Genomic DNA, 18,567 nt, shown 5'->3' with positions numbered 1-18,567 from the left:
AAAAAAGCCTCACCTCCATTAAGGGTAGGCTGCTGCCAAGGTCATTACCCCTGAAAGCTATATTCCTGCTCAGCTATCACTGAGAGCCTTGTCCTTAGAGCAGTTATATCCCAGTGCCTGGCGTGTACATGAAGCTGTTGGACCACCAGGGCCCTCTAACGGGATAGGATAAGGGATCCTGGAGGAAATCACGTTGAGGTTTCATAAGAGGCAGGGAGGCTCTGTTGTCACTGTCTGGGCAGATTTAAGGTTGGTAGGGTTGGAAACAGGTCGTGTTTGAGGGTAGGAAAGATTGGAAAGGCTTTACTGCTGGCTGTAGGCAGTCCCACTAAGAGCAAGCTGGAGATGCAACCAGTGGACGGCTGGGGGTGGGGTAGAGAGCTTTGTGGTGTCACCCCAGCTCTGTTCCCTCATTTCCTGTGGTAACAAAAGCAAGGGCCTGTGGAGCCCTCTGTGTGATGGCAGTGTATGTACTTCCTGTACCCAGCAACGGCCCGCCCTGGGGAGGGACTAGCACAACTTTGATGATAAGGCCACCACAGGCTGACCTCTGAAGGAAGCAACTGAGCGGGACAAGGCCAGCCCAGGCCAGGGTAACAGGTGTTCACTGCCACCTGCAGCTGCAGCCCCTTGCAGGCTAGGTAAGTGAAGACCCAGGAGAATTTGCTTGTGACCTGCTCGGCCATTCTGTGCACAGCAGCCACACTTGCCACCACCCCAGAGGCTTTTGTGGGTTTTACTTGCTGTGAGCTGTGGGCCACAACTTGCTTTCTGGGGTAGGTGGGCTTGGCAGAGCTATGGGTAGGTATCTAGCAGGGTGCTCTGCAGTGAGTATTGGGCCTTGGTGTTCCCACCTGTGAAACATAAGTTGGCTGGACAACGTGGGCTCTAAGAAACTGTCTCTTCAGCCCAAACACTTAAGATAGAAAGTTGGTCTTACATTGACTGGATCACAGTAGTTCTCTGTACCAATGCCCCCAAAGCCTATCCACCTACCCAGGGTACCACAGAGCTCCTGCTTCTCTGTAGGCAGCCCAGTGTCTACTCACCTTTTCTCAGCAGAAGCAGCCACAGCCATGGCAGGCATGAAGACAGCCTCCGGGGACTATATCGACTCTTCCTGGGAGCTGAGGGTGTTTGTGGGCGAGGAGGACCCTGAGGCCCAGTCTGTCACGCTCCGAGTTACGGGGGAGTCGCACATTGGTGGGGTGCTTCTGAAGATCGTGGAGGAGATCAGTGAGTCCCTGTGACCCTATATATCCAGTTTGGTGTAGCACACAGGCAGTCATGACAACTCTCCCTGTCTCTTCTGGAACATTCTTTCTTCATGATAACCTTGTCACAATGACTCAGGCAACAGCTTAATTGTTTGGTTCCAAAGAAGATATTTCTTCAACTTCCCCTCTCCATACTTCCTTCAGTTCCTTCTGGCTCTGTCTGGTCTCCAAGAGACTGACAACATGGTCCCCTGTACATCTTGCCTATGCTGGGGCCTATTATGTTCCTGAGGTCTGGGATGGCTAGAAGGTTCCTAGGGACCTGGGGCCTACTCTCCTAAATTTTCTCCCCAGCAAACCACTTGGCAGACTGCTGACAGTGGGTGAAAGGCCCTGCCCCCACAGGAAGTTACGGCAGAGTAGGCTGGGGCGATATCAGTCACCCAGAAGGCCCCATGGGGCTTCTCATCAGCCTTACCAGCAGAGAATGAGAGTTATCACTTCCTGGGAGGATGGCAGGAAAGCCCCGATAGTCAGAGCCGGAAGACTTCCCACCATGAGCTCCCGATAGCCAGAGACAGAAGACATCCCACAATGAGCTTGAGTCCTAGGCCTCTGGAATTGGGACAGGGATAGGAGGCAGGCTTTCTAGACCCAGCCAACGCTCTATGTGCATGCAGTCCAAGACAGGGCCCAGAGTGACTGGGCAGGACAAGCCCTAACACAGCCAAATAACAGGGCTGAGGCAGAGAAGGGAACTGCCGGAAGCAGGACCCAAAGAGGCCGTGAAAGCAGAAGTGGGAACAGGGTTAGTCCCTCAGAAACTAGATGTCAGACGAAGCTGGAGACATGATATGGGTCAGGACAGAAGGGCTGGAGATGTTAGGAGTCTAGGGCAAGAGCCCCAAGAGGACTGAGCACCCAGCTACACCTCACCATGCACCACTGCTAGACTCCTCAGGCCAAGTCACTGCAGTTCCAGGATCTCAGTTCTCTGAAATAGAGGCATTGTCCCCAACCCTCCACTGTCAGGCAGTGGTGAGGCCAACCTTCCTCATGGTAGCATGCTGCTACCAAATGCTAAGAGCTTCCTGGGGAGCCTGACAGGAAGAACAGGAGATTTCCAGAGAGGCCTCTACAATAAGGAAGACCTAGCCTTGATGCCAAGGACTTGAGTAGGCTTTGGGTTAGGGCCTCTGGACAATAAAGACACAGCCTGGGAGGCCCTGAGGCCTTCTTGAGGGACTAGGTGCCTCCTTTGAAAACAAGGGGCAGGCCGGGGGTAGTGGCGCACGCCTTTAATCCCAGCACTTGGGAGGCAGAGGCAGGTGGATTTCTGAGTTTGAGGCCAGCCTGGTCTACAGAGTGAGTTCCAGGACAGCCAGGGCTACACAGAGAAACCCTGTCTCGAAAAACAAAAAAAAAAAAAAAAACAAAAAAAAAAAAAAAAAAGAAAGAAAACAAGGGGCAGGGCTATGTTAAGGCAGACCTTTGCAGGACCCTTTGTCTGAAGGGGAGGCAGTCTGTAGTCAAGGAGACCCAAGCAGGCATCCAATCATCTGTGGGTAAAATAATAAAGGCTCCAGAGGCCAAACAGGTAGGACAGAGAAAGGTGAATTTAGAAGTGACGTGAACATTAACACAAGGAGGAACTAGAAGTAAAAACCATGGCACTGGAGTCTCACAGAGTCCTTGGTGGACAGATGATCTGGGGAGGAATGGCTCCTCGGTCCTGCCACAGTGAGCTTCAGTACAATACTTGGAAGGTGGGGCTAGCCCTGCTGCATTTAGTCCTCCAGCACTGGCCATGAGGCCAGGTGAACAGGAGACGGGAATGAAGGAAGCAATGGATATGCCCCTTAGATTGGAGATGCCATGCAGATCCTAGCAAAAGGTAGCATCTGATGCCATAAAACAGGAGACCCCCAACCCTCAGAAGAGGACATGGCTGAGGAGAGAGAGAGGTTCTAGACTAAATCCCTGGAAAAGAGAAAAAGGGTAGATGGGGCAGTCTCCTGAAGAGAACAAAGCCGCAGTAAAGGCTGCCAGGCGTGGAGACAATCCCAGCCCTAGTGAATATGCAGCCCACATCACAAAACCCTGTCTCAAGTTTAAAAACTAAAAGCAAAGGCCAAGAGGAAGCCAGGTGTAGCAGCGCACGCCTTTGGGAGGCAGAGGCAGGTGGATCTATGTGAGTTCCAGGCCAACCTGGTCTATAAAGGAAGTCCAGGGCTATTTACTACACAGAAGAAATTCTGTCTTGAAAAACCCAAAACAGCCAGGCAGTGGTGGCGCATGCCCTCAATCCCAGCACTTGGGAGGCAGAGGCGGGTGGATTTCTGAGTTTGAAGCCAGCCTGGTCTACAGAGTGAGTTCCAGGACAGCCAGGGCTACACAGAGAAACTCTGTCTCGGAAAAACAAAAAAACAAACAACAAAAAACCAAAAACAAGCAAGCAAACAAAAAACTCAGTGGGAGGTCCAGAGAAAGGCCTAGAAACTTAGCTGGGGGGGTGGGGTGGGGGATTTGCCTAGCATATACAGCCCTGGGTTTGATTCTCAGCACTGTATCAACCAGGAATATACCTGTAAGCCCAGCATTTGGGAGCTGGACACAGGAGGATCAACAGATCAAGGCTGTCCTCAGCTACACCGCCATTCCAAAACCCTGTCTGAAAACAGAACTAAACAAGAACCTAGAAGCCAAGAAATTGGGTCTCTGCAAATTCTAGGAAGCCATGTGCCCAGAGTAGCATTTTGCCCGTTTGTTTCTGTATTCACACTTCTTTGGGGGAGGATGAGACACCATCCTGTGTCATCCATTGTTATGACCCCAATTTCTGGCTAGATGACATATTCACATTTCTAACTGAATGCTTCTCTTAAGTATCAAAATTGCACAACACTTTGCATATAGCAGTCGTGAGTCAGGGCGATTGTTATATCTTACAAACTAGAAAGCTGAAGCTAAAAAGGTTAAGCACCTTGACCCAGGAACTGGTAGATACTGAAGGCCCTGAAGACTGCAGACGTCTACATGGTATGGTGATGCACACCTTTAATCCCAGCACAAGAGAGATATATGTGGGTGGATCTCTGTGACTTTGAAGCCAGCCTGGTCTACAGGACAAGTTCCAGTATAGCTGGGGCTGCACAGAGAAACACTATCCCCGAAAAAAAAAAAAAAAAAAGAAAAAAGAAAAAAAAAAAAAAAGAAAGAGAAAAAGACAGACATATATAGAGAAAGGACACTGAACGTCCCTTAGGATACACTGGGCTGTAAGGAAAAACTAAATAAGCATATGAGGTGAGGTCATTGACCTGGGGTATCCTTATTTTGGGTTGGGGGGCTGCCCTGGGGAAATGATGTAACAATTGTGCCCAGAAGGACCAGCAGGAGTAAGCTAGCAAATAGCCATTCCGCCATCACTTTGGAGCCAACCCAACCTGGCTTACCTGTGGCTTCAGTGCTGGGACAGAGATAAAGAACAGAACGCTTGGCAGGGTCTTTGAAGGCCAATGGGCACCTCGGGTCTTCACAGATCGCAAGCAGGACTGGTCTGACCATGCCATTTGGTGGGAGCAGAAGAGACAGTGGCTGCTGCAGACACACTGGACACTGGACAAGTATGGGATTCTGGCAGACGCCCGCCTCTTCTTTGGGCCGCAGCACCGACCTGTCATCCTGAGAATGCCCAACAGACGTATGCTGCGTCTTCGTGCCAGCTTCTCCAAGCCCCTCTTCCAGACTGTGGCTGCCATCTGCCGCCTCCTCAGTGAGTAGTGGGGCCCCTTCCCTTTCCCAGGCCTAGCCACATAACCTCTTTCTTGCCATATCCTGATCTCCAGTTTACCGAAGGGCTGTGACCTCCCCCAAGGTGTCTACGTGGAAAGATAGGGAGGAGACCTAGCAGAGCCTTGGTACTGAGGTCTTATTCCCTTCAGGTATCAGGCACCCAGAGGAGCTGTCTCTGTTGCGTGCTCCAGAAAAGAAGGAGAAGAAGAAGAAGGAGAAGGAGCCTGAGGAAGAGGTGCATGACCTGACAAAGGTTGTCCTAGCTGGCGGTGAGCATGGCTAGCCTGGGCTGGGGCCACGACGGAGTGAGGCATGTGATGTCAGGTCCATGGCCAGACCTGATTGAATCCCACCTGCCCTGTAGGTGTGGCACCCACCTTATTCCGAGGCATGCCGGCACACTTCTCCGACAGTCCCCAGACTGAAGCTTGTTACCACATGCTGAGCCGGCCACAGCCAGCACCTGACCCTCTCCTGCTCCAGCGCCTGCCAAGGCCTAGCTCCCTGCCTGACAAGACCCAGCTCCACAGCAGGTGCACGGCCCACACCTAGGCCACCCTACCCAAGACCTAGCTGGCCTACACTCAGCCTTCTGCTTCTAGGCCCTTTTCTGTACCTTGACTCTGTCTGCTTCTGCCATACTCAGGTGGCTGGATTCATCACGGTGCCTCATGCAGCAAGGTATCAAGGCTGGGGACGTGCTTTGGCTACGATTTAAGTACTACAGCTTTTTTGACCTGGATCCCAAGGTGAGCTGGGTTCTGGAACTGGAGTGTCTAGCTCTGGGAGGTCAGCCCCTGTAGGGTTCAGCTTGTCTGGCCATGTGTTCATCTGTTCCTCTGCGTGTTGATCCCTAAATGCACCCCAGGGCCCTCAGTGCCAAGGCAGATGGGGACAAGTCTTAGTGCTGGTTTCTTTAGGACCTGCCTGCTCAGGCTTCATGGCAGAGACCCATGTAGACACCCAAAGACAGTGGTGGGTGCTGGGGAGTGGAGGTCTCTGGTGTAGAGAGGGAGGCCTGGTAGGTAGGGAAGGAGCTTTGCAGGGTAGCCTGTGTGCCTTTTCCTAGGCTTCCCTGACTTTTTTCCTTTGTATCATCGCTGTCTAAGCTTCTGCTTCCACAAACTGCCCAGGGCCCCGCAGGCTCCCCTTCACTGCAAACATGCACATGGAAGTCTACAGAGCACTTGGTTTCAAGCTGTCCACAGAGTCCCTCAGTGCTCTCTTCTGAGCCCAACCTCCCTGGTGCCTTCTACCCACATCCATACATAAAAGGACCCCTGCTGCCCACGCAGCCTGTTCTGTGGTCCCATCCCACTACACTTTGCTTTGGTAATAAGGATTGGACCTAGGATTTCCTCATGTAAGACAAGTGCTCAACTACTGAGCTGCTACCCCAGGCCCTTTAAATTATTTTAATATATTTTGTGTGTGTTTTTTCTGTATGTAGTATGTCTGCATAGCATTTTGCCTGGTATCAATGGAGAGTAGAAAGGGTGTCAGAGCCCCTGGAACTGGAGCTACAGAGGGTTGTGAGCCACCATGTGGGTGCTGGGAGGTCAGCGAGGACTCTTAACTGCTGAGCCATCTCTCTAGCCCCATTTTTTTTTTTTTAATTTGAAGTAGGGTCTTAGTAAGTTATCAAAGTTGTGATGCCTGGCCTTAAATTCCTTCTGTAGCCCTGCCAGGCCTTGACTTTCCAGCCTTCCTGCCTGAGCACTCCAGTGGCTGGGATTACAGGCCTGCATCTTACCTGTTCATCTGGGCATGGGCATAGCAATGCCACTTCTTCGGGAATTATCTTACTCTCTCAGCTTCTGTGCTACATGGGCTCAGGGTGTGTGCCTCTTCCTGCAGTAGTACCCGGCTCTTAGCTTCCGTCCCTCCTCTCCTCAACTGTCTATTGTATGTACATGAGGGCAGAGGTCATGGTCTGGTGGCGTCTTCTATCATTGTCACAGAACCCATGACTCAGCTGGCCGGGTAGTTAGCAAGGCCCAAGGTCTCTGCCTTGAGTGCTGGGTTTATAGGCTGTTCACATGGGTGCTGGGGATGTGAACTCTGGTCCTCCTGCTTGCACAGCAAACATTCTACAACTGAGCCATCTCCCCAGTCCCTCCTTTTAAAAAAAAATCATATTTCTTTATCTATTTGTGAGTGTGTGTGTCTGAGAGAGAGAGAGAGAGAGAGAGAGAGAGAGAGAGAGAGAGAGAGACTAAGAGAGAGAATGTGTGTTCCATGTGCTACACACAGTGCACATGTCAGCAGACCAGGAGTTGGTTCTCTCCTTCAACCCCGTAAATCCCAGGGATTTAACTCAGATTGCCAGGCTTAGTAGCAAGTACCCTGATCCACTGAACTATCTTGCTGGTCTTTTTAATAAATTGAATTTTATTAACTCATTTATATGATCAGTAAATCTTTATGGCATAAATTTTAGTGACTCAGTACATGTAATAAAATGCATAATAGTCAAACCAGGGTAATAGGTATTTTATTTTGTTTGTTTTTTGTTTTGTTTTTTGAGACAGGGTTTCTCTGTGTAGCCCTGGCTGTCCTGGAACTCACTCTGTAGACCAGGCTGGCCTCAAACTCAGAAATCCGCCTGCCTCTGCCTCCCAAGTGCTGGGATTAAAGGCGTGCGCCACCACCGCCCGGCTTAAGATTGTTTTAAGCAATCGTTACTGTGCTCAGAGGAATCAGAAATAGCTCCTCCTCTCTAGTTTTTGGTGTTTCTGTCTTCTTTAGAAAGGAATATATGTTAAAGTGTTTATTATGAACTTATTTTTAGATTACTTATTTTGTGGGTGCACACGTGTGTGTATGCTGAGAGGAGCATGTGGAGGCCCAAGGATAGCCCCCGGGAATCCATTCTCACTTCCACCTTGCTGAAGCAGGGTCTCTTGTGTTGTTTTTGTTGCTACTCTGCGGACTCGCAGCTCGCTACCCTCAAGCTTCCAGGCTTGTTTCTGTCCCCCGTCTGCCTATGGGAGTGCTGGCCTTGCAGTCACGGTCACAACACATAGCTTTCCCACGTGGGTTCTGGACAGCAAACCTGGCACCAGGCTGGTGTGGCTACACCATTGAGCCACTTCCGAAGCCCATAGTTGCTCAGGGGCAATCCTACCGCCTTTGCCTTCTGAACACGTGTTTATGGCTGTTTGTAAAATAGTTCTTTAATTATTTGTCTTGGTTTTATTCCCTGATGCTGAATAAAATATTCTGAAAAAAGCAACTGGAAAAAAAAGGGAGGGTTGGGCTGGAGAGATGGCTCAGCAGTTAAGAGCATTAACTGCTCTTCCAGAGGTCTTGAGTTCAATTCCCAGCAACTGCATGGTGGCCACAACCATCTGTAATGGGATCTAATGCCCTCTTCTGGTGTGTATCTGAAGACAGCTACAGTGTACTCATATAAATAAAAATAAATAAATATTTAATAAAAAAGTGGGGGAGGGTTTATTCTAGCTCAACGCTCAAAGTACCATCCATTAATTCAGGGGAGTCAGGGCAGGAGCTTGACACATGGGTCACATGACCCCTACAACAATGAAGGAATGCCTCTGCTGTTCAGCTCTGGGCTCTATTTCACACAGTCCAGGATCTCCGCCCAAGGAGTGGTGCTCCACCCCCACAGTGGGTAGATCTTCCCATATCAATTAACATAAAATAATTCCCACACACATGCCCAGAGGCCCATCTCCTGGGTGCTTCTAGTATAATCAATTTGACAACTCTGACCATCACAGTATTATAAAATCTTGTTTACTCCGGCTTGAGGCAGAGCCCAGAGGTAGAATAGCTGCCTAGCCTGTGTAAGACCCTGGGGTGATCAAGTATAAAAATCCTTGTTTGGGGATGAAGATAAGGTCCTGAGAAACCAGTCTGACCCCTCAAAGTTTGCCACTAACCTCAGTGGGGTCTGGCTACAGCTGCAGTCCTAGTGTCCTGTGAGGCTTTGGTTTCTCCCACATCCTGTGGGCTCTGCCTGTTCTCACTGCCCCTTCTGCTCCTCCCAAGCCTCTGCTGGTCTCCAGCTCAGTCTCCCACTGCCTTCCAGTGACCTGGATGCCTCTGCTTCCCCACCACAGGTGCCTGAGACAACAGGCAGCTCTGTGCGGTTTGCTCCCACCCAAGATGGAACTACATTTTCTCCAGCCCCACACGCTCTCAGCACTAGCAGCAAAGCCATGCTCTGCCTCACTCGGCCTTACCCCAGATTCCTATTCTCTGGGAAAGGTAGACTTGAACAATACAGGGTTTTATTTTAGTGTAGACTTTCTTTCTTATTTATCTATTTATTTAAAAGACTTACTTGTTTTATGTAAATGCACTGTTGCTCTCTTCAGACACACATAGGGCATTGGATCCCATTACAGATGGTTGCGAGCCACCATGTGGTTGCTGGGAATTGAACTCAATGAAGAACAGCAGACAGTGCTCTTAACCTCTGAGTCATCTCTCCAGCCTGCTTTTATTTATTTCTTGTGTGTTGGTGTTTTGCCTGTATGTACATCTGAATGAGGGTGTCAGGTCCCTTGGAACTGGAGTTACAGACAGTTGTGAGTTGCCATGTGGGTGCTGGGAATTAAACCTGGGTTCTTTAGAAGAGCAGCCAGTGCTCTTAACCATTGGGCCATTTCACCAGCCCTATATTTTGTCTTATAGCCACAAGATTTCAACAGGATAGCCTGCTGTCCTGGAACTTACTTATAGTCCAGGTTGGCCTCAAACTAGAAGCAATCCTTCTGCTTTAGCCTCCCAAGTGCTATACCTGACAGGCATGTGCCACATGTCCTGTTGTGTGTGTGCCGGAGCTGTAGCCCAGAGCTAGGCGAGTTCTCTGCCATTCTGCTAAATTCCTTCCCTCTTCCTTCTCTCCTGCCTTCAATGGAGTCTCATTTGTTACCTATGATAGTCTTGAACTTAAGCCAAAGCCATTCTCCTGCCTCAGTTTCTTGGATAGCTGGGATTTCTGTGTGCATTCCTGAGCCCAGCTCCCTAGTCCGTGACCATGCACTTTTGCACACAGCTATTGGTTGTGAGAAAGATGAAGACTCTGCTGTCCTGGTCTCCTCTCCCCTTCCACACAGCACACACATTTCTAAGTCTTACTAATCTAGTGGTGTTTATAGTGTTTGGTAAAAACAATGTGGCTATGTCTACGAATAGTAACGTGTAAACAGTGTTCTTAGCAGAACCCACAGTAGCTGTGTTCATACTTCCTTTTATGGTTAAATTTCTTTGGAGTCAGTAGGCGACATATGTGATGTCCTGGGTTGAACCCAGGGCTTGCTGGGCTGGGTTCCCCCTCCACCAAGCTCTACCTACACACAAAGTTAACTGTCCATAGTTGTCACACCCCGCTTGTCCAGCAAGGAAGACGCAACAAACCAGATCCTTCTCAACAGCCTTTATTGGAAGCGCTCTTTTAGATTTCTGGGAGAGACTGACTCGAATGCCCAGAACGGGCTGCTTATATACCCCCAGCCCTGGGCGTGGCAAAGCACATGGAGGTGTCCGATTGGTCAATTTGCAATGCCTCATTAGCATACGCATTGGCATACCCCGCCCAGGAGGGGGTGATTGGCCAGGTTCGTGGTACCTCATTTGCATGCCCCGTTCGGGAGGGGCTGGAGTCAAATTCCTAAGTGCACTGCACATGCAGTTCTACCTGAGCCTAAGCAGCCACCATCTTGGATTGCGCCTCAGAGCAGCTGACGCGCGAATGTCAGCGCTGTCAGCTGCTCTGAGGCGGAGGCGCTGCTTCTCTCAGCTGGCAGCCACTTTTCAAAGCGGGCATGGCTGCCACTTTTCAAAGCAGGCAGCCGCTTTGAGTCGGCGGCGCCGCTTTACCAAGCTGACAGACCTGCGGTGCCTTTAATCAGCCGTCAGGTCTGCGTCAAGTCGGCTGCTTACACATAGTGATAAGAGAGGCTACAAAGGACTACCTGGACATTGCCCATGTACTGTGACCTGCTGCTGGGGTTTGCACAGGTGATCTTAACCCAGGCCTTCCTCCCAATACCCAGCACAGTACCACTTTCAGAGCAGGTGAGCAAAACCAGGTCTGGTGGTAGAATCCCAGCGATATGGGAGGCTGAAGCTAACTAGCAATCATAATAATAATAGTTATTATTATCATTATATACATGCATACATCTATCTATCATCTATCTATCTATTCTTAGTGGGGTCAAACTATTTTTTCAGTATCTGTGTAGGTAGGACTGAAGAAGCATCAGGAAAGCTGGGCAGACAGCTCCAGGTCCTGGCCTGGGAGGAGAAGAGGTCCTTTGCTTAACCATTGCTGTCCCCTGTACTTGAAGCTATCTTTAGGTAACTAGTAATTTCCTACCCAGTGTACATTTTTCTCCCTCCCTCCCTCCCTCCCTTTCTCTTTTTCTCTCTCTCCTGTGTGTGTGTGTGTCTCTCTCTCTGTGTCTCTCTCTCTCCTTGTCTCTCTGTCTTGTGTGTATGTGTTTGTGTGTATAAGAGAGACAGAGCGTGTGTACTCACAGATAGTCTGTAACTTGCTATATAGACCAGGCTAACTTTGAATTCACAGAAATTTTCCTGCCTCTGCTTCCTGAGTTTGAATACTGGCATTAAAGGAGTGCAGCACCACACAGTGTGGCATGCCTTTAATCCCACCACTTGAGAGGCAGAAGCAGGTAGATCTCTGTGAGTTTTAAAGCCATCCTGGACTAAACAGTGAGCTCCAAGACAGCCAGGGCTACATAGTAAGACCTTGTCTCAAAAACAACAACGCCATGTTCTCACTCTGTATTCCAGGATGTTCTAGAATTCACTATGCATTCAGGCTGGTCTGGAACTTGTGATAATCCTCCTTCTTCAACCTCCCAAATTCTGGGATTACAGAGAAAACCCACCATACTCCACTAGTTCCAGTTCTTCTCCCCCAGCATTATCAGTCTGTGGTTGAATCAGGGTTTGGAGCCCACAGATGTGAGGCTGAATAGATGTCTTGGGACACTGTGTTCATCTATTTCAGAGGAGAAAAGGTGGGACTCAGGGCACATAGACTCCGCTAAAGTAGGACCTCCTCCATTAACAGAAGACAGTTTTGATGACCTCAGGCTCAGCAGCACTTGGCACTTGGTTTCTTTTACAGTGTAGCCACCATGCCAAAAGGCTGTCCCACAGGGTCACTGTGTAGTTTGCATGCCAAAAGTTCCACCAATCTTGAACCGTTTGCTTTTGGTCATTATTGTACAACCACCATCACATCCAGTATTAAACCATTTTAATTGTTGTAGAGAATTCTCTATCACTCATTTCTAGTTTTCCATCCTCAACACCCACCCTGGAGAACTATCAGCCTGACTCCCTGTGACCTTGATTCACACTCCCCGAGTGACTAATGGAGTCCGGCTCTTTTTTAGCAATCAGCCACTTGAATAGCTGCTTAGTGCCCGCCATTTCTGCTGATACTCTTGGCAGTGTCTGTACTGTCTTCCTTACTAATTTTGTGGATGTGTTCTATGTACTTTGCATTATTTGTCAGAGAAAGAGAGAGAGCTCCTGAATCTACTTCTCCACTCTATGTGTTGCCTTAAATTCTCTTGCATTTTGACAGGGTTTCTCTGAGTAGCTGCCTTGGAACTTACTCAGTAAACCAGGCTGGACTCAAACTCAGAGCTCCGCCTGCCTCTGCCTCCTGAGCACTGGGATTAGACACATGCGCCACCACACCCCACTTGCCTTTTGATTCTCTTACAGTTTGAAAAACCATTCTGGTGTGCCATTGTGATTTTGTGATTGTGACAGTCTCACATAGCCCGGGCTGGCCTCAGGTGCAGATGCTGACCCTCCTGCTTCCCCTTCCAAAGTATTGGTTATGAGCTAGCCCACTAGGCTCAGTTTCTTGCAACACTGTGAATCGAACCAAGGGCTCTGCTCATTCAAAGCTGTCTCTCTCTCTTTGCCTCTGTGTGTGTGTGTTTCTTTCATTAATTAATTTATTCATTCACTTTACATCCTGATTGCAGCCCCCTCCTTTGGGTTCCCCCTTTTGCCTGCTTGTGGATCCTGTCCCCCTGAGATGCCTTGTCCTCCCTCAGTGGGAGAGGATGTCTGTGCCTAGTCCTGCAGTGACTTGATTAGGTGATACCTGGGGTGGGGGTCTCCCCTTTTTCATTGATCTCAGGCCTGGTGAGTCTCCAAGTATTCCTGCCCTTGACTCTAGAGTCTTTTCACTTCTTCCCTTTGGTGGCCCATTGTCACCCTGTGGGACTCTGCCCTGCAGGTCACTTCCTAGAGAAAATGCTGGAGTGCTTTTCTGTGGCCTGTGTGAGCTACCCCAGGGGGAACTGTCTTCTTTCTACTCTTGAGTACCTCATTCAGGGGTGGGTGGTCTTGCTTCTCACTTGCCTGTTCTCAGCAGGAGGCTGGCCTGTAGCTTGTTGCACAGTGGAGCAGCACTGCCTGCCTTGGCATTGGGCAGGTCAGCAGGGTAGAGATGGGGTCTGCTGCTCATGTAGCTGAGTAGCTGAGCGAGGCTATCCAGCACAGGAGCCATCTGACTAGCCGAGCCTCCCCTTCTCCTGCTGCTCCAGACAGACCCAGTACGGCTGACCCAGCTGTATGAGCAGGCCCGCTGGGACTTACTAACAGAGGAAATCGACTGCACCGAGGAGGAGATGATGGTGTTTGCTGCCCTGCAGGTGCCCGGGCCCCCGGGGCTGATGGGGTGCAGGGTTGAAAGGCCTCTCAGGAGTGGGTCCATTTTCAAAGAAGTCCCTCTGACTTCTCTCCTCCCCCAGGATAGTCTTCATGGGTGCTCTGTGGGACAGATGGGCCTCAGACTCAGTTCTAACTATGTGTCCCTAGTACCACATCAACAAACTGACCCTGAGTGGGGATGTGGGTGAGCTGGCCTCTGGGGACCTGGGGCTGGATGACCTGGATGCAGCCCTGAACAATCTGGAGGTGAAGCTGAAGGGGTCAGCACCCACAGACATGCTGGTGAGAAGGGGCTTGGGCCTGGGAATAGGGTTGGGGTCAGGGTCAGAAAGGGGACCCAAGGCTCCCTCTGACTTATCTTCTCTCCCAGGATAGCCTCACCACCATCCCAGAACTCACCGACCATCTCCGAATCTTCCGGTTAAGTGTAGGGACTGCCTAGAGAGAGTGGAGGAGGGGGAAGGCAGGGAGGCCATGGCTCACAAGCTTCCTGCTCCCCCCAGGCCCCGGAAGCTGACCCTGAAGGGCTACCGCCAGCACTGGGTAGTATTCAAGGACACCACATTGTCCTACTACAAGAGCCAAGATGAAGCACCAGGGGACCCTATTCAACAGCTCAACCTCAAGGGTAAAGGAATTTGGGTAGCAACTGTTCTCACTCTGTTTCCTCCTTGGGGTCCTGGGTGGGCACTACCCTGAGGAAGCTGTGGGTGGTGAGGCTGGCTTTCAGGCAGGCGCCTCTTAGAGAGCCACCTCCTTTTCTTGCAGGCTGTGAGGTGGTCCCTGATGTCAATGTCTCTGGCCAGAAGTTCTGCATCAAACTCCTGGTACCCTCACCAGAAGGCATGAGTGAGATCTACCTGAGGTGCCAGGATGTGAGCAGGCTGGACCAAGGGGGGGTGGGGATCAGGAGTGAGAGGGGCAGTGGGTAGAAGTGAAATTGCACTTGGGGTAAAAGTAAGTATAGCCAGCGCTTACTCGCCACCCCCTCTTTCCTTGCTCCAGGAACAGCAGTACGCACAGTGGATGGCTGCCTGCCGACTGGCCTCCAAGGGCCGCACCATGGCGGACAGCAGCTATGCCAGCGAGGTGCAGGCCATTCTGGCCTTCCTCAGCCTGCAGCGGGCAGGCGGGGGCAACGGAGGCTCAGGGAACAAACCTCAGGGTCTAGAAGCCTCTGCTGAGGGCCTTAACCCCTATGGCCTTGTGGCTCCTCGATTCCAGCGAAAGTTCAAGGCCAAGCAGGTGCCTGAGGGAGTAGGGATGGGGACCACCACGTTTCTCTAGCCACCCTTGACCCCTGGACTTGCCAACCGAACACTCTTCCTTAGGGAATCCTTGTATCCACTCCTTCCTAATCCTGCCATGCCCCAGACTCCTCTGGAAGGGTTCCAGGTACATTGTAGGACCTGATTCAGTCACATCTGAACTTTGGTGGCACCACAATGGCCACTTTCTCTTGTTCCAGGCCCAGGGTACTGTGCCTTCAGTCAGCAGGGCAGACAGATGGGGGGAGTCAGGGACTTTGGATAAGGGGAAGCCCTGTTAATCCCTTACTAATATGGCCCTACAGCTCACCCCACGGATCCTGGAAGCTCATCAAAATGTGGCCCAACTCTCACTGACCGAGGCCCAGATGCGCTTCATCCAGGCCTGGCAATCCTTGCCTGACTTCGGCATCTCCTATGTGATGGTCAGGTAGGATTCCAGTGCTGCCAAGCTCTCTGCTCTCACCTGCTGCCAGATACCGTGTGTTCATATACCAAGTGGGCCCCGGGCACTCAGTCCAAACCTGTTCTGTGGATACCTCTCCCTGGGGGCTCTGTGTATTCTCCAGTGTACACTGTCATAAATATATCTAAGAGATAGAACCCATGCCAGGCAAGCAGAAGACCCAGGGCTTGTCTCAGCTCTGTTCTGGATCCGTTCCTCTCTGGGCCTCGGCCAGCTGTCCTGCAGAACGGCTTCCATGGGAAGGTGTTATGGGGAGGCCCCTGAGAACTCAGTTCCCAAGTCTGCAGATTGATGAATGACCTGCTTAATGATGACATATACATACCCAATCATCACTTGGAGACATGAGCTATTTGTTTAATTTGCCAAATGCTATTCTGATAACCCCGTCTTGGATGCACTTGTGTATTTGAGGGTAAGCTCAGGTGTTCCTCAGGGGCTGCCCAACTTGTTTTTCTTTTTTACATTTTTAAAGATTTAGTTCTGCCAGAAGGTGGTGGCACAGGCCTTAAATCCCAGCACTTGGGAGGCAGAGGCAGGTAGATCTCTGAGTCCAAGGCCAGATTGGTCTACAGAGTGAGTTCCAGAACAGCTGGGACTACACAGAGAAATCGTTTTGGAACACCAACAAAAATAAACAAAGGTTTAGTTTTTAGTGTATGTTTTTAACTTTTTGGTTTTTAGTGTATGAATGTCATATATATATATATCCTGTATGCAATGCCCACAGAGGCTGTCAGAAGAGGCACCAAGGCACCACTACCAGATCAGATCCCCTGGAACTGGAGTTATGAGCCACCATGTGGGTGCTAGGAACCAAACCTGCAAGTGTCTTAACAGCTGAGCCATCTCCCTAGCTCCTCTGTTTTACATATTCAATGTATTTATCTTGTGTGTGTCTACATGTGGTGGTCAGAGAACAACTTACAGGAAACAGGTTCTTTCTGCCATGTGGGTTCTGGGGATAAACTCGGCTCATCGGGCTTGAAGGGGGCTGAGTCATCTTGCTGGTCCTATTTTTTCTTTATTCATATTTATTTTGTATGACTGTACACATATGTGTATGTCTGTGTACCACATGTGTCCATGGTGCCCTTGGAGGCCAGAAGGCATTGGAGTCACCTGGAACTAACAGGTGATTGTGAGCTGCCATATGGGTGCTGGGAACTGAACTTGGGTCCTTTGTAAGAACAGCCAGTGTTCTTAATTGCTGAGCAGTGCTCTCCCCCACCCCATATTTTTTCTTTTTTTTTTTTGTTTTTGTTTTTGTTGTTTTTTGAGACAGGGTTTCTCTGTGTAGTCCTGGCTGTCCTGGAACTCACTCTGTAGACCAGGCTGGCCTCAAACTCAGAAATCCGCCTGCCTCTGCCTCCCAAGTGCTGGGATTAAAGGCGTGTGCCACCACCGCCCGGCACCATATTTTTTCTTAATGTTCTTATTTTAAATCTGTGTGTATCTGTAGCATGTATGTGGGGGTCGGAGGATAGCCCTTTAGGTCAATCTTTACCTACCACCTTGTTTGAGATAAGAGTTCTTACTGATCACCGTGTGGCTAGCTGGTCCCAGACTCTCCAGTCTCTGCCTCCCATTTTGCTGTAGGCACATTAGATTTGCAAGGGTTCTGTATTTTCACACATCTGTGGCAAGAGTGTTATCCACTGAACAATCTCTTCCAGCCTGTCTACCCTGTTTTTGAGACAAGGAGACAAGGTCTCGTATTGGCCTGGAATTCACACATTAGGGTGGGCTGGCTGGCCAAGAAGCCCCAGGGATCTCAAGCACTCATGGGTCTTTGTACATGCAAGGCAGGTGCTTTATCGACTGGGCATCGTCCCAGCCCTTCCTGGTTTTGAGACAGAGCTTCTTTTACCATGTATGGAAATCTGAAGTAAACTCCTGCCTTGGCTCCTTTGCTGGATGATAGACCTACACCTGGCTAGCATAAGTCCAGGAATAATCCCATTTTTTCAAAGTGGGAGCGTAAGGCTAAGAGAAGTGGAATGGCTGGCCGCCTCAGGCTAAGCAGCTGCAGAGCTGCAGACCAGGGGCAGACAGGTGAGGCTGTGCCCCACCCTGAGGTCCCTGCAGCAGTATACATGTGGGGTGTGTTCCAGCGCCATATAGTGTAGCTCTCACTCATGTCCTTCTCCCTGGAATCAGGTTCAAGGGAAGCAGGAAAGATGAGATCCTAGGCATTGCCAACAACCGGCTGATCCGAATTGACCTGGCTGTGGGCGACGTGGTCAAGACCTGGCGCTTCAGCAACATGCGGCAGTGGAACGTCAACTGGGACATCCGGCAGGTAGGCCCCGAGGGCGGGCAGGGGCAGGGACTGCTGCCCCTGAGCAGCTCAGACCCAACCAGGGCAGGGCGGAGGCTGCTGCTTGTTGCTGCAGCTCACGGAACCTGTGACAACCCATCTGCAGGTGGCCATTGAGTTTGATGAACACATCAATGTGGCCTTCAGTTGTGTGTCTGCGAGCTGCCGCATCGTGCATGAGTACATCGGGGGCTACATTTTCCTGTCCACTCGGGAGCGGGCCCGAGGGGAGGAGCTGGATGAGGATCTGTTCCTGCAGCTTACAGGAGGCCATGAAGCCTTCTAAGGGCAGCCCCGGCTCCACTCCACCTCCAGGGACCCTCCCAAGGCCACACCCACCTGAACTCACTGCTCATCACTCCCAGCCTGTACCCTGCTGGGCACCCTCACTTGTCACCAGGTAGGCCAGGACCCTTGCTGGGGCAGATACTACCACCACCTAGCCTAGGGATGACGGGCCCTGAGCCACACAGAGCCCCCACTCTTGCCCTGTTGCCAAAAGCTCACACCCCTGACCTATATTTAGTCCCTAAGCACATGACAAATGCCAGACATGGATAAGGAACACGGAATCCTGGTTTGAAGCTGGACTTTCTTTCTGTTTCTGTTTCAGTTTTTTTTAATAAATAAATATTTTATTGTTGGATCTTTCTTCTTCCTCGTCTGGAACTGTGCTTGGGGCCACTCTGAGACTCTGTCTCTTTATCACCAGCCAGGGAGAGAGGCTTTCCTGAGGTACAGACAAAAGTTGCTATGAGAAAGGAACATTTGCCTAAGGTGGGCGCTTTCAAAGAGCTT

General features: G+C 50.5%; 2 protein-coding genes across 6 annotated transcripts in view; one reads left to right on the top strand and one right to left on the bottom strand.

The window, feature by feature from the left end:
* Positions 1-460: 460 nt before the first annotated feature.
* On the top strand, positions 461-18,415 carry Fermt3 (FERM domain containing kindlin 3). Of its 2 annotated transcripts, none has more exons than XM_034513285.2 (15): positions 461-641; positions 1,063-1,236; positions 4,759-4,992; positions 5,162-5,281; positions 5,377-5,545; positions 5,659-5,761; positions 13,589-13,696; positions 13,863-13,997; positions 14,086-14,135; positions 14,219-14,343; positions 14,484-14,590; positions 14,721-14,960; positions 15,289-15,413; positions 17,610-17,751; positions 17,876-18,415. In XM_034513285.2, exons 2-15 carry the CDS (start codon positions 1,077-1,079, stop codon positions 18,053-18,055), a joined length of 1,998 nt encoding a protein of 665 aa, XP_034369176.1. In that variant the 5' UTR covers positions 461-641; positions 1,063-1,076; the 3' UTR covers positions 18,056-18,415. The 2 variants fall into 2 exon arrangements, with proteins under 2 accessions (XP_034369176.1, XP_076772413.1); XM_076916298.1 differs by having other exon boundaries at positions 1,060-1,236.
* The window catches only part of Trpt1 (tRNA phosphotransferase 1), a 2,874-nt gene continuing 2,654 nt past the window's right edge, over positions 18,348-18,567 (bottom strand). For all 4 annotated transcript variants that reach the window (XM_076916317.1, XM_076916322.1, XM_034513359.2 and 1 more), the window contains one exon: positions 18,348-18,499. In XM_076916317.1, coding sequence (XP_076772432.1) covers positions 18,405-18,499 — 95 coding nt within the window. In that variant the 3' untranslated portion in view covers positions 18,348-18,404. The remainder of the gene's footprint in view (positions 18,500-18,567) is intronic.

This window comes from Arvicanthis niloticus, chromosome 1 (genome assembly GCF_011762505.2).
Source record: "Arvicanthis niloticus isolate mArvNil1 chromosome 1, mArvNil1.pat.X, whole genome shotgun sequence".
NCBI lineage: Eukaryota > Metazoa > Chordata > Mammalia > Rodentia > Muridae > Arvicanthis > Arvicanthis niloticus.
Note: the sequence above shows the minus strand (reverse complement) of the source record. Positions and strands in the feature narration are given on the sequence as shown.